Here is a 25,668-nt window from a genome sequence, read left to right on the forward strand (position 1 = left end):
AATCTAGCGGCTGGGAGGAATTTCCCTGCTTATCTTCAATGTTTATTTTCAGATCCTGCCTGAGCAGCTCCTCCACTCCAGAGTGTGAAGCGAATCAGACTTCAACCAAAGCTCCCAACTTACTCCCATCTGTCACTCACGTTCACATACTGTACACACACACTGGCCAGAAACACCCACTTCACCTGAGCTGAGTCACTCATGGCCCAGACAAGAGCACCTGTCCTGCACAACTCTAGTAGTACAGGAGTGCACATCAAATATTCCTTGTGCTGTGTGTATAAGGGAGATGTTTTATTTTTAAAGCAAATAATACATTTAATCAAATGCAAAAGTTCTCCCACTGCACACAATTATGAAAACATAATTAATAAATACTCTAGTGTTGATTGGATAAATATTTTTTCTCTTCAGAATTTAGCCTTTTCTCTTCCTTCCCTGTTCCAATTTTTATAGCTGGGGATGTGAATCATGACTGGACATCCCTGGCCATCAGTTTTCCCCATTATTTTAGAGACACCAGGTTACCTAGACAGAATTTATGTGGATTGTGGGAACTGGAGCACCTAGAGAATACCAATGCGACCACAAGAAAACTTGAAAACTCCAGATTTCCCTTACTTAAATGTTAGCTTTGACGAATCGAGAATAATATGATACCACAAGTCTGACATTTTAAAAAAAGAGCATCAAAAAGACCTCTTTTTGAATAATAACAATACCAACGTGTCTCTCTTTGAAAATATGTAACTTCATCCAAAAATATTAACTAGGCAATCTGTAGCTGAATTAATTTTAACACATCGTGTCGCTAATAATTGAACAAGAACGTATTGTTTATGAATGCCGTATTTTCGAAGTAATTCGCTCATAAAAAGCAGTTCATCCTAACTGTAAAATATGATCAATATGCTGCGTCTATACTCCCGTAATTGTTGTTACAGCACATCACACAGTACGAACACAGAAGTAGGTTTTATCCTCCACTGTGATACGTTCACAAATCTGCTCATTGTAACAGTCTTTAATCGGGTGGAAATGTCTCTAGCAGTGCCACAAACACTGAAATAGTGAATTGTTTCAAAGACCGTCATTCATAAACGAAAAACCCATAATTTACACTTAAATCATAATTACACCCCCTCCCAACATTTTATAAATGTCTTTTGTGCGATGTCATGAATACTCTCCAATATTTCAGAAAATAACTATTTTACCCATCACAAGCCGTAAAGCTAGAATGCTAGTTTTCTTTGTAATACCTGGGGGGGATACAAATTTTAAGTGGATAGTGAATTGGAAACGACAATAACCCATTTATGTATGTATAGATTTTTGTTCTTAAGTATTATTTTCCGTTCATTGTTAAAGATGTTAATATATTAGACAAACATGACTTGTCGGGCTGAAGAGGAGCTATACAGCTGAATGTGGACGATCATCTTCACTTAAACAAATTAGTTAAAAACAGATACAAATTATTCTCACCAGGTTAGAAAAAAAACACTAACCTGGTACAAGAGCGCTGCATCACACAGAGATAAAGAAGCAGCATCACAAACCTGTAAACCTTTTTCTCTGCTAAGGCAGAGATCAAGCCACACGGTTCGTATTTCACTTAGAAAACGAGGTTATTACATGTACAACTTTGAGATCTGTCTTATATTATATATATATAGTGTAGAACTAATCTTAATAAATTAGATTAGCTATAGCGGTGTAAAGTACTAAGAACGTTTTGTTATAACCGTGAGTCAACAGGTTGGTATTACATGAAATACCAGAACAGACCTCGGCACCAAACCTTTACTTGAAAAGACATTTCTTTCGGAAGCTCATCAGGGTTCGAAGAAATGGCATTCAAGCCGTCTTTGAATGAACAATAACTACTTCTACATGTATTTCAATTTTGTAAAGGAGAAATACAAAATATGAGAAGATGAAAAGAGCAGCAGCAATTCATTTCAAATATTAATATTCATTAATAAAAATGCATCGACATTAATCATTTATTTCTACCCCCACAACACACACATATATGTACAACCTACAATTATATGCGAAAACACAACCTTTCTTCATAAATCGTGACACTTACTGTGAGATATGATATCCTGTTCTTTAGGGAAAGAAAAGCCCTTGAGCGTCTCCACGCTGTTCCTCTCCAAAGTGCGGCGCAAAAGGAGTGTAGTTTGCAGAATGAACGCGTGGTGAAGTCTTCCTGGTCAGTGTAATCACTACGTATCCACTACTGTCCCACAGCTCTAGATAAAAGATCCCTCCCTGCTAATACCGAATATGCAGGTACCGTATGAGGGATTCCAACTCTTCATTTGGGTAAAATCCTGTTTGCAAAGCGCACTTAATAGTCGGTCATAGTGCCTGCCGTGTACAGGTTTCGGGAAACTGCTCGATTATAATCAAGGTAGTTAATCCGGATCTGTTCCTACTGGTTTGTTTATACAGGAGAGATCCTGTCAGAAAAAGCACTGCCTTGAACAGTTTATACAGTAGGCACACTATAAAGCACTGATTTTCCCTTAAGCGTCTAAGAGCAAGCTCAGCATAGGATATTTAGACTTCTCATGCAAACTATTTGAAATACTTTACGTTTCGAAATAAGCTAGCAAAAAAACAACAGAGTGTCACGTTTGGTTTTGTCTTTTGTATAAATTTGAATTTTCAAGATTCACATAGCAAACTAGTGAAAACACGTCAAATACGTTTTATAAACATGCAGTGAAACCTTAAAACTTTAAAGCTTTGTAAACTGGGTACAGTGTACATGAGAATGCCATATGGTGACTAATAGAAATGACAAAAAAAACATTGTTTAAACAATCAAGTATACTTTTTTATTTTCCCAGATATAATTATTTGATGGTGCTCTTTACAAAAAAACCATGACATTGAAAAGAATTACAAGTGAAAACTTTAATTTAAAAGAAAATAGATCTTGATTTGTTAATAGGAGATGCCTTTATCCTCGTCAGGATCAGAAAGTAACACCAATCCTTCATAAATGTTGTGATTAACATTTACTTCGATAGTTTGTATATTCCACCCAATCACACACCAACTGGTGTTTTGGGTTAGAAGCTGTCAAAAGGACTGTAGACTAAGTCACATCAAAAATCTGACCCAATGTGAAGCATATAAACACATCCCCTCACCCTCTTCTCTGACACCTTCAGTCAAAAATGCGCTAACAGTTTTTTCAGTAAAATTGCCTGTGCTGTAAATTCAAAGGTACTATTTACACTACCCCTGCACAAAAGCATCTTTATTCAATTGTGTATATATTTCTTATTACAGTGGGGTTAATATGGCAATGCCTGGTGAGCGTTGGACAAATACTTGGTAACATTACTGATGCACTCAGCTGAGTCACAGTCCTGCTCTGTAGACTGATTTTTCTCTGCGTCCTTTTCCTTTCAGTAGCTTCTCTCTCCCTCAGCGGCTTGTGCTCACTGTACCACCAGTTCAATTTAGGCTCGCATTTTAAAAGACTGATGTTGCTAGCTGTGATCACACACGCCCAGGTAGGGTTTCTCTTTACTTCAGAAGATGCATTACCTTCTTCACCGATCTGGAGAAATTAAACAGCTGAACGCTAGATATTATCAAAGACTCAGTAAATGGTGAAATTCAAAACAGTTTCAGAAAGTAGATGCCCATTTCCAACATATGGAGGCTCCCATGTTATGCATAAAATGAGGCAATTCAGTACAGTAAACCCTGGGTTTAAATGACTAATAGAGGCAAAGGGTTCCGTTATTGTCAACTATCTATTAATCAAGAGTGACATTTTTGGGCCAAACACTCATTTTTAAATGAGATACAGTAAATATATATATACCTTCTACCTCTGTTGGGTCCTTTTTTTAATAATTATAAATGACAGTCAAAATCATAATCGGTTAGAAAATTGTTCCTGTCTTTTTTTTTCACATAAATATACAAGCTCTTTATTTCATCTATTGTAAAATATATTGTATAGAATTCACTAAAGCATATGAAACACAAGCTACCTACCCCTATAGGGCACCATTGATGCTCCTGCATTTTAAACCTATGTAGTATTAATTTTACCTTTGTGCATTTCCCTGTTATTGGGATTTTTCTGATTTTACAGACAAAATTCCATTTTAGCAGATTTTGTCCGTGAAATCCAAAGTTTGTCAAGCAACAACCATTAAACCGAGGGATTTCTGTAATGAACTTCCTGGGAGTCCACAGGGTTTGACACAGTTTTATCAAAAGCAGGGAGAGGGAAAAATAAACCATGAAAAATCCTGACAACCCAGTGGCACGAGTTTTCACGATGTCTAAAACGGATTCAAAACGGAAAAAACCTTCCCCCAATGCCTAAGAACAGACAAAAAATTCACACATGAATGGTAGTTTAATGGGAGCTTCATAAATATTTCACTTTTTGATGGATCATACAGTATCAGGCAGCACATTCACACAGTGTCCCTGAAGAGGCAAGTGGGATTTCGGGATACAGGGAAGACCAGGTGTGCTGGTACCCTCGGCAGGACGTCTGCTACCTGGTCACAGTAAAGCATTGCTGTGTGGGGCGACATCGTCGGTGCGGAGAGTCATACAGCCAAGACGAGCTGCCTGGGGGGCCGTTGGGGGGGAGAGCTCAGTAAGAATACTCGGAGACGAATATCGTCAGGCGGATGATGGAGCTGCCTCGGAAGTTGATGACGTTGTTGACGGTGACCATCTCCAAGTCCAGCACCAGCTCCTTGGGCCCCTTGATGGGTCGAGCCAGGACCAGCGTGGCACTGACGTTGCTGGTTTGCTGCGTTCGAACAGACAACAGGAGAGCACCACCGTGAGTGTGCCAGCTCATAAAAAGGGATACAAAATGGTCCAAGTGGCCTTTTTATTTGCCGACTAGACTGGACAAACTTTACTTTCACGTACCACATGCTGGATCAGCAGTCATCACAATCTAGCCTGCAACTGTCAAAGAGTCAACTGTGGAAAGTTTCTGGGATGAAAGACACCATGGAGGAGGAAAATGTCGCCCGACTTCATGATCACCAAATCCTTTTGAACTCTATCTTGAAGTTAAAGGTCACTTCCACCTTGATTATGACTTTGCAACCGCCAAAAATGTCAACTAGAAGCTCAGATCAGAAAGGAATCATTTTTCTAAGAAGAGTAATGGTACTAGAAGATTCTTCAAAGATACTGCCTGTAGACATTTCTTACGAGGCCCACTCAGATGCCAAGACCCTGATTCAGTACGACAGGGAATAGTTTTGTTCTGCTCTGCACATTTGATGGATGCTAGCAATTCAGTTTTTCAAAGGTCTCGTGGAGCTGAATTGCAAACTGAGTATAGATATCTTCACTTTTATATTGCATCAGTGGAATGATTCTTGCAGTTGCTGTGTTGTTAAAATGTCTCATTTTTATTCCTGGTTATTCAATTGCAAGCTTAATAGGCTAACTATTTGGATAGTGTTACTATCTGGATGGAGGATGACTTGTTAGTTATTGCCTAAGTTTCAAGATGAATTTACTTCCTTTATGACCATCCCCGATGTGAAAGGTACAAGGTATGAATTCTAACCCCAATCCAGTTTGTCACACCAAGTGGTTTCAAGTTCTGTTCTTTATGCTTACTTCAGGCCTGGTCTATTTACTCATTGTTCTGCCATAAAAGGCGTCTCTATTAACCGCAATTTGATTGCCAGTATTTAAATGTTTGAACTCCCAGTTGGGTAATATGGATTAATTATTAAACATGGATTAATTATTAAATATTTCAACTGATAGCTTTGGTGACATTTTAACCATTTTTTTTTCAAATATTTAAGAATATAAGAATAGTTAATGGGGAAAACAGGGCATTCAACTTGTTATTATATTGGTTATGCTATACAGTAATTGAATCTACCACCGTGCTTTTATTATTAATACTATATTGATAAAGCAGTATCAACAGTCTGTGTGAGAAGCTGTATATGTCATGTCATTTGCCAAACCGCTTTATACCATATGGTGTCGCAGGAAGCCCAAGCCTACCCGGCAAGCAATACGCGCAAGGCAGGGTACACCCTGGACGGGACGCCAGTCCATCGCAGGGCAAGTGCAAGCCAGTCATACATGCGGACAATTTGGAGGCCACAGTTAAAGGCCGAGGGGGGAAATGTGGCCCGGACACCGGGATTACTCCCTACTCTTACCAAGACATGCCCGGGGATCTTTAATGACCACTGAGAGTCAGGACCTTGGTTTAACATCTCAACCGAAAGACGGCACCCACTACGGTATAGTGTCCCTACCACTGTACCGGGACAGTAGGCCAATAGGTGGGCGCCCCCTATTGGTTTCACTAACACCAGTTCCAACAGAAACCATGGTTTCCCAGGAGGTCTCGCATCTAGGTACTGACCAGGCTCAACCCTGCTGAGCTTTAGTGGGTAGCCAGTTGAGAGCTGCAGGGTGATATGGCTAGAAGAAGCTGTATATTGACAAAATAATTATCCTTAATAATAATAATAATAATATGGCAATTAACGATTATACCAAACCTAATTATCAGTGAGACCCACACAAAATCCAGTTGTTCCTTCACATTTTCACTATTTTCTACTTTAGGTATTTTGGGGGGGAAAGTCACAGTGAGTTTTCACTACAAAAGAACTTTCATGCCTCTAATCCTGACCTTGCAAAAGGAAATAATGGCGCCTGAAGTTTCTTGTGTGCTTTTGATTTCCCCACACTTTATTTAACAAGTGGAAATTTCAAATTCTACAGTATCTGTTTCTTTAAAAATTACAGCTGAAATGCTCATTGCGCCATCTGCTGGTGTAAACTAGAAAACATCATAGCAGAGCTCGCTGTGAGGTTCAGTTTCATTCTAACACAGTCCATGTAGGAAGGCTTGACTGATGAAAATTATTGAACTTACAAAGTTATAATTAAGGGCCCCAACATAAACTGTAAGAAGCTGTAGGGATTTATTTTAAAGAGATTTTTTTCAGAGGTGCTGAAAATGCCCTTTGAATCCATAAATGAACCTCTTCAGACAGAAGGAAAAGACCAGAAATGAACAAACATCTCCCAAAACAGCAGAACGCCCCTGTTATTTCCCTTCACAATCACTTACAATGGCAATCCATTCCAAAATCAAATCAAAACAAAACCATATTGTGGTCATATGCCAAAATACCAGAATATTTTGGATTTAGGTTCAAGCTTCAGTGTGTTTAAGATGTGTCAATCACAAGCTTCCCCATAATAGTTTTTGAAAAAAAACAGCGCTGAAAGTCATCAGGATCAGGCACTCGGCTGTGGTTTTTTTACCACTATGCCACCACTGTGCTTCTTCCCAGCAGGGGCCGGAGTGACGCTGTTACTATAGCACAAACAACCGAACACTGCCAACAGGTCAGAGTGTGTCTGGTACTCTCGCTACCTACCCTCATATAGAACTCCCTCCCGTCGTTGCCGGACTTGATCTGGAATATGTAGAAGGCCCCAGGGTAGCGTGAGGTCGCCTGCATCTGGAAGATGTCAGCCGGCACGCTGCGCCCAGCTGTGATGTCCATGTGCTTGTACAGGATGGTGAAGGGCTTGTCCCTGCAGGCAGGGTTGTCCGCTGAGCACATGCATTGGCTGCAACACAAAGAAACAGGGCACTGCTTGCGGGGAGTCCAGCACACAGGTAGCTCCACACGAAGCCTTAGTTTACCTCCTGTTTGTCTTCTACCAAAACGTTATTAGGTACATTGCAGAAATCAGAAAACCTGGAACTAACCTTCATGAAAAGAGAATAATTAGGCATATTCATTCACAGCTTCTTTAGATGAATGAAGGGAAATCAGTACTGAAGTCAAATAACAACCACTGCTTTTAAACTATATTTGAGGAGAACATCCTCATCAATTTCCCCTTGCACTCAACTCTCATGGACTACACGTCATACTTAAAAAGTATTTTTAAGAAGGGACTTAAAAAGTGGAAATGCTTTTCGAGTTCCAAGCACAGGCTGAGCTCGGAGATGAAGACCTCAGGGGTTTGAGGCTGGGTCATGTCACTAGCTGACTGCGACCAGGATGTTCCAAAGGGTAGTATTGGGGCTTGTCCACAAGTGAAACAGCGCCTCCCAGATGTAAGTGAGGGATGCAGAGCTCAGTGTGTCAAACACTTGAAGGACTTGGCTTGGCTTGAAGGCCATTAACTGGCAATTTTATTCAAAAGAAGTGAAAACTTCTTCAATCAAAAACAATGTAACATTTGTGAACGAAACTCAATAACACTGATTTAGACTAGGAAACCATTGCAGGTGAGAGCACTTACTTTTCACCAAGCTCAATGTAAGGCTCCTCGCATTTAATTGGGTCCAGGCACTTATATCCTCCCTGGAAATTGAAACATACTTGTGCTGTTGTACAGGTGTTGTTACCAGTGTCACATTCATTGATATCTTAAAAATCAAACACACAACAAGTATGGTCAGTTTAACATTCATTATTAAACAAACAAACAAACAGATGCAGCTTTCAAACGACTGAATACCCTGAAAATGAACATACTGTTTTATCCTTTTTGTCAGATTTAAATGTCTACTGGACATTTCTATGGTGCAGGAGTCTTCAACCCTGAGCCCCAATCCAGTTAGGTAGAACACCTGCATGTTGAACAGAGCAAATAAGCATGAACTATATCAGATACTGTATATATATTAAACGATATGATATAGTTCAGGTGGGTAGCTGCGTCAGCATGTGTAGGCTGCAAAGGAACAAGTAATAGGTTTATTCCATGCTGAAAAGAGAAGAAAGAAAACACCATCTGTGGAGCCTTCTTCAGGTGTCAACACACCTGAGACTTCTTCAGGTTCAGGTGACACACCTAAAGAAGGCTCCACGGCTGAAACGTTGTGTTTTCTTTCTTCTCTTTTCAGCATGGAATAAACCTATTACTTGTTCCTATTATATGATATATCCTACATATATTGAATTATAGAAATCCAGTATTTGAGGGCCTAAGGGTACTCCAATTTTCTTTCCAAATGATCCCTAAATTACTTTAACAAAACACCTGCTTACTTAATTACAATAAATTGTAGAAATTGAGGATTGAATGGTGACTTCTGAATCCTGATAGACTGGGGCTCTTCAGGACAAAAGGCTGGCAATACACCTAAGAAATGATATGCATCATGCAGATTCTGGAAAAAAAAAGGTCTTTAACAACTGAGAATGTCATCGTTTATAAATGAATACTCCTTAAGTGTGTTTTGAATGTAAACCAGCTAGGGAGAAGAAGCAGATTAAGCAAAGATGGAATAACAATAATAATGATTACAAACATCTCCTAATGTGAATGTAAATCTCATAACCATTTGTTTTGGTCTTATATGAATGTCAGAGCTGCCACTGCTCTGAGGCGTATGGTTCTCAATATCCTCTTAAGGAAGAAGCTGGCTAGAATCCCTAGCCTTCAGTACTCATACTTAACAGCAGAATATTGTATAAGCATTGCTGTTAAACTGTGCATCTGGATATGTCATAAATATAATCTCATTATAAGTACAGGAATGTACAAGCAGTGGTTAATTCCATGCAGCAAATGAGACAGAAAAAAGCTCATTGAGAAATTAACCTATTTGCATCCCATGCTGAGGTAGGTCCACATTCTAATCTCTTAGCTCAGAAATATGTAATGAAAATCAGAGTCACCTCAAGAAATAAACAAGACAAAACACAGTTTCTGTATTTGTTTTCTGTATCCCCTGCCAAAGGCTTTGCACGTTCAGAAAATCCTGATGTTTCATACTAATTGGCCTGAGAAAGGGTACACCAAGCAGAAGGGTATTGAAATAGCCATTAATTTCAACTCTGGAACAGTGCTGTGCACTTCTGGTTCCTATAAGTGACCCTTTACGTCCCCAAAATCACACAGAAACACTTGCAAGGCAACAAAAGGTCCATCTGAATTTAAATTAGGCAACTCTGATCCTCAAATAATTTTAGGATTTGCTTCACATGATCTCTGAATAATCAATAACATTCATCACTCTTCACAACTGAATTGTTTCCTGTCTTCTGGGATTGATTGTCGACAGGCTCTCTAGAAACCCTGCTGGACTGGTGCAACATGTGTGGCTCTCGCTGCCCCTGTAGCTCACAAGCTCTGAGCACACACAGACTATCTGCCTCTCTCAGATCTTAAGCTTCGTGTCTGTTGAGCGGCTAGGCCACTGTGCCCCTACCTTCACAGCTCCGGTTGTCCTCATATATTAAATACCCTGGTGGACACTCGCAGTAGAAGGATCCAGGTGTGTTCTTACAGGAATGCTGACACAGAAACTCCGAGAAACCACACTCATTCAGATCTGAAGGCAGCAAATGAAAGGACAGCTTTTTCAAAGGGTAAACAGGCTGCATACTGCTGTCAGGTTGCCATCAATCACTACTAGGCATTCCTGCACAGACCTTCACAGACCTTGTGATTGGCCTGTTGTACTCAGCAACTAGCATATCATTCTCCATGTCTGCTCCACACTTGCTGACATCCCTCTGTGTGGTTGACACAAATACCTGATTCATCACTACAAAGGACATGGCTCCAGTCCTGAATGGTTCATCTAAGGTGACTGCCAACCTCTAGCATACCAAAGGCATTGTTCTCTTGATTTTCACAAGGTCTGACTGATGAGTTATCATCTGTGCCTTTTACTAATACAGCTTTTACAGCTTTACAGCTTTTTTACTAATAACATAATTTAGCATTTCTGCATTAGTTATCATATGAGCTCATGATAGTCAGTCACAAATAACAAGATAATCGAAATGAAGCTAAAAACACTAAATCCACAACCAGCATCTGTGTACTGTACTTTGCTTCTCTAAAAACATATATACCTGTAAAGAAAGATAACTTTCCTTTGAGGCTCAGTATATTTTCACAAACATCATTCCTTAGAAGACAGATGTTTATTCCTGTGCTTTTCAAAAGAAGGAAGGCATTTTTAAGTTTTTAAGACATTTAGAGAAATACACCTAACCTCACACTTTACATTTTGTGCATCTTAGTACTTTATCTCTCCATCATTGAGCTACACACATTGTCTGGTCCGAGAACAAACACAAAGCAGTCGTAAGGAAGTGACGGCAAGCATTCAAAGGAGCCAAAGAACTGACCATTGCACACGGTGCCGTCAGCCGCCAGCTCGAAGCCTGGGTCACAGCTGCACAGGAAGGAGCCGTACGTGTTGAAGCAGTTGTGCCCACAGGGATGCTCTCTGTCACACTCGTCTATGTCTGTGAAACAACCCTGGTCAGTGGACAAAAGGCCCATTCTGCTCGGATGAATAGCAAGCGATTCCTATTCTACAACATGTCACAAAGTTCCAGCACTGATTTTGCATTGGATTTCTTTTCTGGCTACGGTTTAAGGTATTAAAACAGTTCTAGTTTGACTCCTCCACATCAGCCTCCTGGCTAGCCCAAGGCTGTGCTAAGGGATGCTACACAGAGGGGCCCTAATGTGCAGTCGATATGCATACATAATTAAGCCCACAGACTTAACTGTCACACCTCATGGAGGATCGATGTTCTCGATTGGGACACCACAGAAAAGACCAACTGTAACTTGGACCAGTAACTGGAGCTTTCCAGAGTAGCCAGGAATGCTGCAACCATTTCTGGGTCAGTAAGTCACACGCCACACCAGCTGTAAGCATAGGAATGGCAATTATATGTGCCTTGCTGTGAGGAATGATTCTCCCAGTTCACTGTCTCAGCCAAACCCAAACATGAGAACTATTAATTGAGAAAACCGTTCTCCTCTCCAAAGAGATTCTTTTAAATGGGCAAAGCCACTACTGGCAAGCATTGTAGGTAAACCTCCAAGTTTGAGGGTTAGAAACTGTTATTTACTGAAAATCTGTATAATGTTTCGGTGCACTGCGAGTTTGAAACTGATGGTGCTGAAACGTGAACGAGTCAGCTGGCCAGAGGAGTGCTATGACATCCCTCTCTCATTAAGACTGGTGGGGCAGTGAGAGAAGCTGGTCTCTGTAGTCTTTTCCAGATGTTCCAGTTCATGCCAGAGGTGTCTATTCAGCTCTATAATCTTAAAATTATAGGCTGTAGCCTGGACTCTGTCATAAGCTTAGGGTAACCAGGATTCTCGAGCAATCTTTCTCAGCAGCATACAATGTAGGAGCAGCAAATATACTTCAAACAGAATGACACTCAGAATAGACAAAATCTGATTGCTACACACAGGAGGAAAATAGTGAACTATAATTATCAGATGGGAGACAATGAGTTTAAAGAAGCTTCCTAATAAATAGTCTTACAGTAGGTGTTCATGTTGACATACTGTATCTCTTTCCTCGTCTAAAAAGCAATGGAAAAAGGTGAACAAAATATTAGGATACACAGCAGAGCTAAAACAATAGCATTTGCGGAGCGGTGGCTAAGGATCTGTGCCTGTGGCTGGAAGATTGCTGGTTCAAATCCTGCGGCCAGCAGAATAACCCTAATCTGTAGGGCCCCTGAGCAAGGCCCTTAACCCCAGCTGCTCCAGAGGTGCTGTATAAATGGCTGACCCTGTGCTCTGACCCCAAGCTTCTCTCCCTGTCTGTGTGTCTCATGGGAGAGCAAGCTGCGATATGTGAAAAGACAAATTCCTAATACAAGAAATTGTATATGGCTAATAAAGTGATCTTATCTTCTTTAAAGCAAATCTAAACATTAGTCAAGGCATTGCGAAGATCTCATTTAGAATATTATGCACAACCATTTTACGAAAAGGTTGCGACATCACTTTTACCTTTTCTATTCAGCAAGCTCAAGTTCACAAGCAAATAGGATGATGCACAGAAAATGGGAAGTCAGATGTTGTTTATTTTTGGAAAGCACAGATGTAGAAGGCACGAGGCCACCAGGTTACCTTGGCATGTCCTGCTGTCAGGATTGAGGATGAAGCCTGGGTTGCAGGAGCAGGAGTACGATCCTGGTACATTGGCACACAGCTGTTGGCAGTAACCGTATCTGCATTCATCTATATCTGGAAATACAGACCACCAAAACCATCACAGGAGGTAGGGGCCAAAGCAGGAAACTGTCCCACAACCAGATCCAGCAGAACATGCTGTTTAAAATAAACCTTTGAAGCAGCTTCCAAAAATAAAGCCTGTTATCGTAAGAAAGGAGTCTGCTTAACTTTAGAAGCTTTTGAAAAAGGAGCTTTTAGGCATCAAAAAGAAGCTTGGGAAGCAAAAATAAATGTGAAAATGGTACACGACACAATGCAAATAGGAAAAGTGGGGCCTTTTGTCTTTGTTTACATATATTATTGTATTAAATATCTCCATCTTCTAATCACTTCTTCTAATTCAGAGTCGCAGGCGAGCTGACAAGCAATGGGCGCAAGGTGGGGTACACCCTGGATAGGACGCCAGTCAATCGTTGGGTAGATACACAGACACAAACACAGACATACTCCCACCAGGACCAATACCAGTATGTCTTTGAACTGAGGAAGGAAACCAGAGCACCTGGAGGAAACCCATGCGAACACAGGGAGAACATACAGACTACACACAGATAGCACCTTAGGTCCATAATGGAACCCAGGGCTTCAGCACTAGGTACCCCTGGCACCACCGTGCTGCCCTCATTTAAATATTGGTTTGGAAAAGTAGCTGAAGTTGATTCCAAATCAAAACAGGAGCTAAGTTAAAAAAAAACTCTGTATAAATATAAATGCACACGGTAAATAACATCAGTTCACCAAGAGAAACGTTTAAACAGGTCATATCTCCAACCAGGGTGGAAACATTCACATTTTATTGATTTGTCTGATTGCTTTCTGTGTGTGGTCTGAGAACAGTGGCCCCAGTCTCTGGACCTGAGTTAAACTGTGTACAGTCTGTGGAAGGCTTTAATAAACTAGTGTTGCTTCATTCCTGCTTTCTAAATTTATCTTTTCCTCTTCTGACATGGACATATTCCAGACGATTCAATTTGGATGCAGGAAAAACTAGAAATGTATTAGAAAGGTGCAGCCTACGTGATGCAGCTGGATATACAATTCAGTGTATTTATGAGTTTTTGTGGATTCTGGATGATTTAGAAAGATCCAAATGCCTATGTGTCTCAACGTGAAGCACATGGAATGTCTCTCCAGCATTCTCCTGACGTTCATTCCCAGCTGTGAATCCATCACAGGCTGTTTCCTCCGCATCTCTTTCTTGAATAATGTTAATACTGAATGTTCATTCTGCATTCTGCACTCCTGCGCTTGATTGTGTAGTTATAATTATGCTGCTTTTGGCAGTGGAGCGGTATTTATCCATTTTCCAAAACTTTCCTTCAAAACGGAAAGGCAGAAGCCAAAAAAGGCAGACAGTTGGTACATCAGTGTTCAACGCTCATCGGAGAATACTTGAGATCTCCACAGTACGTGTCTGTGTGCAGCTTAGTTCGGGTACAGGCTGTCAGTGGTACCAAGGGGAAATACCAACGACATCGGAAAACCGCTGGAGTTAATTGTTTCATGCTGCAAGTTGGCACAAATGCTATGTTTTACTCCAGGCTCAAGTTAAATGTGCACCAAGATCTCAAGAGCTTTTAAGACTTGTTAAAAGAAAGTTATTATGTGTCCATTTGTCCATCTGAAAGGACAAAGATATTACTTTAAAAATATTTATCTGTTCAGATGGACAAATATATTTCAAATGTAATATAAATGTAACATTCCCTAACTCCCAGTGGTGAATTTCAGGAGGCACAACTGACAAATCTCAAGTCACCAGAACTGTGTAAGCGTCTGGAAATGAAATAAACGATTCATATTACTGGGGTCAGATCCATATTAGTGCAGTGCAAGGTTCATTTTTTAATGTTTGCAATTCCAATGAAATAAAGCAGTTTAAAGTATTAGAGTACAAAATGTAGAGCTAGTATTATTTTAAATGCTGTGGAACATATACTTGGCAAGGTGTAAAGGGAAGTTAACTGTGGTATTTTCATTCCAGTACTAGCTCTACTGTAAGGTGAATCGCTCTGCAGGGGGAATGACACAGGTGTCCATATGTCTCTACCACGCAGTTAAAAGAGTTAAAGGAGCCAGACAAACCGAGCCTGAAAGCCACTGCATTTCTAAATTGGGAGGCTCTGAAATATTTAATAATCCATCATTAAATTCAAATTCATTTTTTTATTTTAAAAAAGACTACGAGGAGGCAAAAGGATCATGCTTTGCCTGAACCTCTCACAGGCTCCAAGATGACATACAACCTCTAAATCAAATCTAAAGGCCTCTGGTTATCAAGCCTGTTCGTACACAAACACCTGCATCACGGAGATGCAGGTCCTGTCCTGTCCTGAGGGCCAGGGTCCTGTACGATGCACAGGTGCTTTTCCAGTAGCAACCAATCAAGAGCTAAAAACTACATTTCCCTTCTTAAACAACCGGTGTGATTACGTAATCAAGATTCGAGAGGGAGTACAAACTGAAGGACTCTCCCTCGGGCCCTTGAGGATGTGAACTGAGCTCTTAATGCACAAGAAACTGTCAGAAAATATGAGTCCTAGCCCAGTCTGGCCATGTGCGGACTGCAGCTCTTACCCACACACTGGCCGTTGACCAGCCAGTAGCCCTCGGTGCAGGAGCAGGTGTAGCCTCCGGCGGTGTTAATGCAGACCTGAGTGGGGTTACACTGGTGGGTGCTTGTTTCACACTCGTCGATGTCTGAAACAGAGACACAATCAGGGAGACTCACTGCGGATTGGCTCATTGAGCAAAATCTAGTGTTCAAGCCGTTTTCTTCCAGGATAAGAACTGAATCGTTCAATATAGTGTGAAGGAAATGGGCAAGAGAGAGGGGAGACATGCATGATGCATACGCCTAAAGAGAATCATCAAACACAGATGTTATCTCCTGATATTCTAATGCACCACGCTTTTCACAGCTTTATTTTCTTCTTGCTCTAGAGCAAAAGTGCCTCTCTTCTTTACTGAACAGAACTGTAAGAATTTAACAATTCACATACAGCAAAACCTATTGCATAAAAGAATAGAAGTAGGCCCTTCCTACACACACACACTTAAATGAGGCTTTTCAAAAATCCACTGTTCATTAAGAGAGAAGAACAGCACAGTGTTTGTTTTTTGGTACTGGGCATGCCTGGCATTGTATTTTTTTACAGTGTGTATGTTCCAACTGTCATACTTATGTAGCCCTGGAATGATTTCCTTTTGTGGATATTAGCTACAGAATGCCTCTAGGCAAAAGGGTTCCTACATTATGAAATCACCACTTTCGGGCTTTTTTTCTAAAGAGAGGAATGCAGATAATTGCCTCATATAAACACACGGCTTAATGAGTTATAATGTCTGATGAAGGCAAACGGCTGAAGCCAAGTCTGGCTGCTTCAGCTGATGGTTCTCTGTAATACTTTCCAAGGGACGGCACAGCCAGTGTGGGGAGCCAGCCAACAGCAACAGAGTAAAGCACCTGTTTGCAGTTAAATCTTTCGATAACGCAGACTCTGCGTTGTGGCTTTTTGGAACATCTGTGCTCCATGTGTACTACAGCCCAATGGGGAGGCAAGCATGCCTCTGTGTCCATTTAAGACCAATTCCTTATATAGTTTTACTCGCAGTTCACATCCATAATTACTTCTGATGCTGGAGATAAAAACTCGCAAGTCCTAGGAAACCATCTGCCGTTATATATCTGGACGGCGCTACACTAACCTTCATCTTTTTAGGACACCCAGAGGGAAAGTGTTTATAGTTCACTCACAGGGCAGTAGGTTCAAAGGGGGAAAACAACAATTTCAAATATTAAATGTTAAAGTGAAAGCTTTACGGGACCGAACAAGCAGCTTGTACACATTGTAACATATAGCAACGTATATACAGTACTGTAACTCTATCGACAGGCACGAAAGACAAAGTTCAAAGTATTTAAAGCAACATTCTACTTACATGAGTCAGGCCACAGATGAGAAAAAAAAAGTCATACTGTAGCATAGTTTGACACAAATATGTAGTAAGTGCAAAGCTTGATTTCATCAAACATAGCAGCTCCTAGAATTCCATGTACTTCCTTTACTCTAACTGTTGGGGCAATGTGACAGTTCTGCAAGATGGGACTGTTTGTCTTTTTAACACAGATGAATCTACTGACTTTGACATTTTCTGACACATGGTGTCAGAAGGACTACAGTTGGTTCAATCAAAAATGGATTTACAATTCAGTTCCTTCGAAATGCTCTCATGGTGCTACAGATCACATTGCCAGGGGCCTTTCTCTGAAAAAAATGAGCTACTTCTAGAATATTTCTGGTAGATAATAACCCTTTTAATACAGTTCCCATGAATGAAAATTAAAAACTGTGACTGGTGTCAAACTAATGCACAGAGGCATGCAGTCAAGAAAAAAAAAAGAATTTGCTAGCAAAAGACTTATTGTTTTGGCAACATCACTGAAGTCTGTTCTCTGGACATATTACAGAACACCATCTATCAGTAGGACGATGACTGACTATCAAGCGCTCAGAGGTCTGGAAATCAAATGAGTTTCAGTCAAGCCACCCTCTCCCCATGGTGTTTGCATTCACTTTTTGAGTATTTCATTCCAGTGGTATCAGTGAGAAATGTGCTCTAAGCAGCTGCTGATCTGCCGCTAAAGCAGACTGATCCATAACAAATGATTTTTCTCTTATTAGGAAGCAAGATGTTTTTTTTAATAATAGCAGATGGCCTATAATACTGAGGTTACAAAGTTTAACAGATCATCATCAATGGATCATACAGCAACCTTATTCTTCCCACTCCATTAAGAGGTTCAGTAAAGATGCTCATGTAGTAGCGCAAATGGCTGACCACCACCCTGCTTGGGTAGGGCTTTCTGGCTTTCCTGGCAGAAAGCATGTTACAGGTTGTCTTTTAAATATTGCATTTCATCCATCCACCAATCCATTTTTAACTGCTTTTTAACTCCTCATTGTTCTTATGCCTAACAGGGACTGTAGCCATTAAACCAAGTTATAAACAACTTCCAATTTCAAACTGGGTAGTTATGTATTTGTCTATTCCAGAAGAAAAGTCATAACTACTCTAAGGAACCTTATTTGACAATACAGCATAAACATGCAAAATAGTAACGTTATAGTAACATGCAAAATAGTAACGTGCTATTCATCACAGATGACACACAGAGAAACGAAAATGGTCAGAGACACAACCCATTATAGGCCTGAGTCAATGGCTTGGTTTGAACTTGGCCAAGCCAGCCTTTCAACATTGAACTGGTGTGATGCTGGTTGGAGCACTAAGGGAATCAATGAACCAAAACTGATGTTTCCTTCCAAGCCAACGAAAGCTGAAGTGCTCACTGCACTAAAAACCCTGCTAAGACCTTCCACAGCGGACAACATAATGGGTTTTTCTAGTGACTGTCATATACTGTACAACGCCACTGCCTAACAGCAGACCAACAAATAAACTGCTTTGAAAAATAACAGACACATTTGAAAAGAGGTTACAGCTTGGAATAGTGAGACCTCCAGTCCTATCATGACACACTGTCCATCCATTTTCTAACAGCTTCTTCCAATTCAGGGTCACGGGGGAGCTGGAGCCTCCAGCAAGCAACGGGCGCAAGGCAGGATTCACCCTGGATGGGACTCCAGTCCCTCATAGGGGAAACACACAGACACAAACACAGACATGCTCACTCTCAAACCTAGCGCCAATTTTCCCAGAAGCAAATTAGACTGGAGCACTTGGAGGAAACCCACTCAATCACGAGGAGATCATACAAACTCCATGCAGGTAGCACCCCAAACCCGGAATTGACCCTACCGCTGTGAGACAGCAGTGCTACCCACTGTGCTTCCATGCCACTCTACAATATTAGCAAAACACTCATTTCTGCTGCAGTTACTATTTATGTAGTGTTAACTTATTTGTCTCAACTGGATATTTAGAAAAGGAGTTATGATATGCCTATAGAAAATGTTAGAGCTCATGTCTTTACCCTCTCTAACAAACTGTGAACAGGAAATGGCACAGTGAATAAACAGGTCTGTGACTTTCTCCAGAATAAAACACTTTTCTTCTTTATTTCCTCCCTGGGATAACAACATGAAAGGTTGCATCAGTACTAATAGAAGGACAACACACAGCACTGCCAGACGTGGGGTGTAAAGTAAGGTAGAAAAAAGCCACAATGAGTTTGGCTCACTTAGAAAATGGACTGACCCCCTGGTGGCAGACTCACTGCACAAGCAAAGAGCACAGCATATAGCTCTGAAGATGGTATGATAAAATTGCATCTTGAATACTGTCTGTAGTCAATGCCAGGATATAGAGTCCTTAGAGAATATCTAAAGAAAAACAACAAGACTTGTTCCAGGGTCTAAGGGCATGAGTTACTGAATAAAAAAGACTGAAAATCTATTGCAGCTTAGTGAACTACATGATGGAAGATTTAATTGAAACTTACCCAAAACTGCAATCCAAATAAACAAGGCTGACCCTAGTTACCATTTCAAATGAAGATCAACAAACAGCTAACATAAATGTAAACTTGTGTGAAGAGCTTCATGCGAGGTCTAGTAAAACACCATTTTTTTACAATTTACAACTTACACAACTAAAGTCTGCTGCATCATCAGATAGACTAGGGCCTTTTAAACTTCTGCTTGACACTCTTATGAAGTCTTTTAGTGTATCTGGCTGAAAGACCTTTTTATCTCGACTTAACTTTCTTCTGCAATTCTTAATTTCATTCCACAAACACACATTACGAAATAGCTTTAAGCCACCCACTGAGATCATGCAACTGTTCGTTACCAGCACATATAGTTTAATGCTCGGCAGATATACGTGATTCACAAATTAGTCACCTGTAAAGCTGTACAGCAATTAGAAGTCACGGCCTCATTGACAGAAGCACCACGGCCTATACACTCACCCAGAATGATACTTTTGCAGTATATCGGCGAGCACCACTATCAACAAACGAATTCAGCTGTGATGTAACATTCACGTGATCTCAAATAGTTCTTGTAAGTTCAAATTCTCATTTGGTTATTTTATATTGACTCTAAGCAAGAGCAGATATCAGTAACAAAACAGCCCCCTGGCAGCTAAATGCTATGTCACAATGTCACTGAAGTCTTTCCTCTACATATCAGGTTTCAAATACTGATATGTAGAGGAGAGGTTACGCAATGTTTCCACAATATTGCTCAGCTTAAGAAGCACCCAACACATCTTTCTTGATCCAATTTGATTACTTTCCAGAGGGCAAGGGTCCCTGTGGAGCAGTCGTTTCGGCTTCTTTCTGGCTCTTTCTGCACTGTGCAGTTGGTTTCATTCTCCCTGAGTTCTGGTCATAGCCTGATGTCCACACGATTATATCCACTGTACTGCGATTGTTGGGCAGCCATAAACATCAGTGTCCTTTGGCCAAAAGAAAAAGCAATCCTAAATTCCTCCAGTTCATAGAAACTCCTTCCATGGAGAACCCTTTAGCTAACACTGTACTGGAAAAGTATTTAGGATTTGTGTTTCTTTTTCCCTGTAATAAAATGAAGCTTAGGGAATATTTTGCAGAATCTAATTGCCTTTATTCTGCAGTCTCATGCTAAGGTTAAGGAGAAAGCAGACCTCTGCTGTGCACATTCCTTTCTCCTCAGACTTAACCATGTAATGCACATACACAGTATATGAAGTAAACAAAAAATGGTAAAGCTAAACATCTCCAGTTAACATTTACTTCTGAATCCATCGCCAGTATGCTCTGATGGTTGATTTATAAGAATGAACATGGAGTAGATTCCAGGGCTGTAATGTGGTTGTAGCTGAGGAAAGCTATATCAAAACCTCTGCCCATGCTGTTTAATTTGTGTCCACTGTGAGGTTTGTAGCCTGGTAGCATTTACAGGAGACGTTACCCACCACAGTTCTGACTGCCCCTCCTGGTTTTCTTCTTATTTCTCTATCCGGTTTGCTCTTTATACAATATAGAATTCTGAGCACTAGGTATCACTCGCCGTTCATCAAATGACTAAACCAAACAACATCCATGCCAGCTGAAACAGCTTCACCATTCAAATGGAATGAATTTCTATGACACCTTTGAATTGGTGTGTAATTTCCAACACTGTAGTTTAAACCTGAGGCATACAGTAATTAGAACGTCATGAAAGTCTTAATAGAAGCTGAAGATAACCCGCACCCAAAGGCATCCATTACATGGTGTAAACTGTGGAGATTATATGTCCAGATAAAGAGATCGGGCACATTATAAATGCTAACTAGTACGATTATTTTGGGGAAATGCTAGCATGAACCCCTGAGATCCGAAACATTCTTACTTTGGCAGAATAATTGCACGGTATTTCCCCAGGAGCTCTGGACCAGAGTGCACGACACGATCGCGTGGAGCACTCGTCGCCACGAGGAGGACCGTCTTACCGACACACTGGCCGTCTTCCCCGAGCGTGTAACCCAGCAGGCAGCTCGGAGCTCTCCCGGAGGTGGGGTAGTTAGGAGGTTGCGCGGGAGGTGGGCGCGGCGCGAAGGGGTTGGAGAAGGGCGCCAAGGAATCCGGGTAGGGCAGTCCGGAGTAGGGAGGGGAGTTGGGTCTGCTGAGTGTTTCGTGGGGAACGCACATGTAGCCCCCGTTCTGGTTGACACACCTCATGTCCCCCCGGCAGGCGTCCCGCATCACCCGACACTCGTCGATATCTCGGGGGGGAGAGGACAGGCAGGCCGTCAGCACCCTCAGACTGCACCACTCACCCGCCCCGCCCGCCTGCCCCCCTGGGTGACAGGAGGTTTTAAGACGTGGCGTCCTCCCTCTGGGGCTCGGGGGGATGTCCCAGTATTCGCTACAGCCGTCTAAACAGATGCTCGTCTGGCATGTTGAAGAGGGGGGGAATGGCTGACATTCGTGAAGTCTTTTCTGCTACTCAAAGTTCCTACCACTTTAAAACAAAAACGCATGTAATGAACTCCCACCTTTACAGTTTCACAAACAGACAGGGTAGAATCCAGGCTGGTGCTTTTATGTTATAATTCTGAAAGAACTTACGGCCACACCAGCCTGTACGTGTGCCTGATCCCATCTGATCTCAGATGCTAACCAGGCTCGGGCCAGCTCAGTACTGGGCAAGGTGACCTCCTGGGAACAACCAGTGCCATAAGCCCTTTTCGGGGGAGTTGCAGTGGCTCTGTGGCTAAGGATCTGCGCCTGTGGCTGGAAGGTTGCTGGTTTGTATCCCGCAGCCACCAGAGGAATCCTACTCCGTTGGGCCCCTGAGCAAGGCCCTTAGCCCCAGCTGCTCCAGGGGTGCCGTAAAAATGGCTGACCCTGCGCTCTGACCCCAAGCTTCTCTCTCCCTGTCTGTGTGCCTGTGTGTCTCACAGAGAGCAAGCTGGGGTATGCAAAAAGATAGGAATTCAAATTCCTAATACAAGAAATTGTATATGGCTAATAAAGTGATCTGATCTTATCTAACTATGATGCCTTAAAACAACTTCATGTGCTTCTTCAGATGAAAGGTGTTAGCTTAACCTGACTTGATGGAAACTGCTGTATGGCTATTGCTCACAGCTCTACATTTCTCTGTTTAATTAATTCACAGAAAAGACACGATTATAAAGATTCTGGCTGTATTCCATCTTACCTATACATTGTCCACTGCGGCGGTCCAGATAGAAACCATTTGAGCAGGGCTAGAAAGACACAATTCGTCAGGGCTTTCCTGTATAGCTGTAAGAACACCTCACTCATTGTCATCAGAATTATTAGAAACAATCTCAATGCAAGAACATCAGCGTCTCGAGTGAATGTGTGGCGGATTCAAGTTTCAGGTTTTGGTTTAATGTCTTTTTATGTTATTTTTAAAAATACTTGTTCATTTGACTACTCGGATGTTTTGCATAAGGTCAATCGGAAATGTTGAATTGTTACTCGCTGCTGTTGCCCGCTGAGGATCAGGTGTTCTTCCATTTTTTCAGCACATACAGTACACATTCCGACCGCACATGCGGGGTTCGTACCTGAGAGCTTCCCCACTGGACCTGCAGAAGAGTTAACACGAGGGCTACAAGCATGCTGCAACAAGAGGCAGACGTTAGAGAGGCACATCTGGGAGGGCACTGCGCGTGTAGGACACGTTTACAAGCGCAAATACCACAACTATTAACCCAAAAGCATAAGACGGGGGAAAAGCACATTTTCTAAAATCGAAACGTTTTCCAAGTCGTAAATATTTCTCACCGTGTGGAAACATCCTTTAAGGGAAAAAATGTAAAGCTGCAAGTTAAAAACATGCTCAATTTAGGGGTTGCAGGCAGCAACAGTTTAGATTTATGCATATATAATAATGTATAAACATGTTAACAGACCTTTCCCTAATGCCTTGTGTGGTGCAAAATGAAATAACTGTATATAAGCATTATCTTTAGCTGCTTCGTGTTTAAAACTACTGTAATCTAAAATTGCACATTTAAATTTAGAAAAGTCAACAGTAACGTTAAAGATGTACTGTATGACCATATTACACTGAAATGGTAGGTTTCTTTAAAACACAGGCTATGATGCAGTTGAACTTAGAATTTCTACGATTTTTATAATTATACTAATTATTCGGAAAAACGTGCAAGTAATTCGTTTACAAACTCAGAGTTTAATTTGTCAATCAAAATAGTCTGCAGACAATAGTTTGATTATCTAGTGATGAATCTGCATACGTTTATTACATTTCTTTAAACGATTTTATTTTATACCACTTAAGTCTAAAACTACGACTCTTCTCTTTCAAAAACGTCGTATATCAAAACTTTTGTAGCAATAAGCACCCCGTACCAACAACTGTAAATGTAAATGAACACGTTTCATTTTATAGTCCTACTCCCGAATGTGCGTTTTTAAACGCGAGACATAACGGCATAAATTTGTTTACCTTGCAGCCGTAAACAGACTTGAGATTCAGAAAGTCTCCCGCTGTTATTTTATTGCCCCTTAGTGCCTTCTCTTTTCTAGCAGACGCATGCAGCCCGCAGGTCCCTGTTCAGATGGAGCCCGTTTGCGCTTCAGTACTGTATGAGGAACAGAACCCGCCGCGCAGGCGGCCGCCGCCGCGCTAACTGACCTCCCCCAGACGCCGCGCCTCGACGCGAAACGAATACCTACTTTTTAGAAGCACCCCTTTCTGCCCAGCCAAGACTTAGTCGGCCAATTAACCTAGGAATGCTTTAAAATAAGAACGCTCCCATTTACTCTTTAGCCATGCAAATGGGAGTCCTGCAGCACTGGTAACAGCTGTTTTAAATCATGAAAGCACAAGGACTCGTTGACTGCGCGCCCTGGCAGCGTACAGATGTTGGAGTGCCTTTCGCGAAACTGGAATGGGGATGGCGGCAAGACTGACGACAGTGTGAGCCTTGAATATAATTAGAAGTGGGATTCTCTTAACTAGGCTCTACGTTGCGGTACGAATAAATGCTTCTTAAACTTGTTTTATTGTTCAGAATAGAATAACACGCAGGAGCAGGCTAGAACAAAATGTGGATCTACTAAATGCCGGCTCACACACTAACAGAAATGGAAAAAAACAGCACGTTTTTAAGATCACAAAAAAGGCATTTGCCCATGCTGTCGTAGTTTTTGTTACGTGTAAACTGTTCATAGATCTTCAGCAAATGAATGCAATCCAGCAGGATTGTGGTCAAGTCCACACTTAGTTTTCAAGTGCCACCGAGAAGGTTTTGAGTGGTGCTTGACCTAATGGAAGGCAAGCCGCTCAGGATATTCCATTGTCTGTCAAGCAACTCATTGACATCGCACCACAGGACCCAGACTGGAAAAGCTATAGCTCTCACCAGAAAGACAGTACGCTAATCCAGCGGGTCCCAGGTGTTGGTAACTTGCAGGGCAGGCTGAGGACGATACCTTGTGCGTCTCAGGACCACTATAGTCTGGTAACACCCCTGCGAGGGGAATCCACATGGTCACAGCTGGCTAATGGCAGCCCAGGTCTGAACTGGTAACACGTGGACTGGGGGGGCTCAACTCCATTTAAGCACTGGTCAAGCCATTACAGACCCCATAATTAAAGTCCCTTTAGAAGTTGCACAAACTGAGTGCGGAGGGGAGTTACGCTGGGTGGGGAGGATGACGGGATTGCAGAGATGGGACAGATGTAATTAGAGAGCTAGAAGGACATTGAAATTGGAGATTTCACAGAATCTGTACCTTTGTCATATCATATATAATTTCCTCTAATGGTGTTTTTTTGTTCTATTAATCACATTGCTCTTTTAGGAGGGATGCCATGTGAATTTTATTTAAAACTATTACAAAAAGGAAAAACATTCAAGTTACTTGAACCCATGTTTTATCAGTTTTCCATTTAGCAATATGCTTGTGTAAGAAGTCCAACCTGTGAGCGAAAGATCATTTAAAATGCCATAAACACTAATTCAGAAAAGCCAGCTATATTCTAGTTATGCTCTAGACATGAATGTATAGTATGACACAGGAAATTGAATACAATATTCGTTTCCTGAAATCACACCTATTTTGTTCACTGGGTACACAAAAAGAAATGCTGTAAGTCACAGTGACATGTTCCAGCTTTTGCAGAAATG

At 41.4% G+C, this 25,668-nt stretch overlaps 1 protein-coding gene across 1 annotated transcript; it reads right to left on the bottom strand.

Moving 5' to 3' along the window:
- Window positions 1–2,832: 2,832 nt before the first annotated feature.
- fbln5 (fibulin 5) lies at window positions 2,833–24,137 on the bottom strand. Its single transcript, XM_088925764.1, has 11 exons — window positions 23,982–24,137; window positions 23,077–23,131; window positions 22,701–22,749; window positions 21,487–21,759; window positions 15,619–15,741; window positions 12,937–13,053; window positions 11,178–11,297; window positions 10,247–10,369; window positions 8,329–8,455; window positions 7,449–7,644; window positions 2,833–4,813 (listed from the first exon to the last, which is right to left on the bottom strand). The coding sequence occupies exons 2-11, from the start codon at window positions 23,128–23,130 to the stop codon at window positions 4,652–4,654; spliced, it is 1,344 nt and encodes a 447-aa protein (XP_088781890.1). The 5' UTR covers window position 23,131; window positions 23,982–24,137; the 3' UTR covers window positions 2,833–4,651.
- Window positions 24,138–25,668: the final 1,531 nt, after the last annotated feature.

Source organism: Atractosteus spatula, chromosome 9 (assembly GCF_055471065.1).
Source record: "Atractosteus spatula isolate fAtrSpa1 chromosome 9, fAtrSpa1.hap1, whole genome shotgun sequence".
NCBI lineage: Eukaryota > Metazoa > Chordata > Actinopteri > Semionotiformes > Lepisosteidae > Atractosteus > Atractosteus spatula.

Coding starts and splice junctions, on each gene's coding strand:
- fbln5 (XM_088925764.1), bottom strand. CDS start 23,130: ATGCTTGTAGCCCTCGTGTTAACTCTTCTGCAGGTCCAGTGGGGAAGC. Junction 13,054..15,618: donor GGTCAACGGCCAGTGTGTGG/GTAAGAGCTGCA, acceptor CTGTATTTCCAG/ATATAGATGAATGCAGATAC. Junction 4,814..7,448: donor GGAGGGAGTTCTATATGAGG/GTAGGTAGCGAG, acceptor GTTCGAACGCAG/CAAACCAGCAACGTCAGTGC.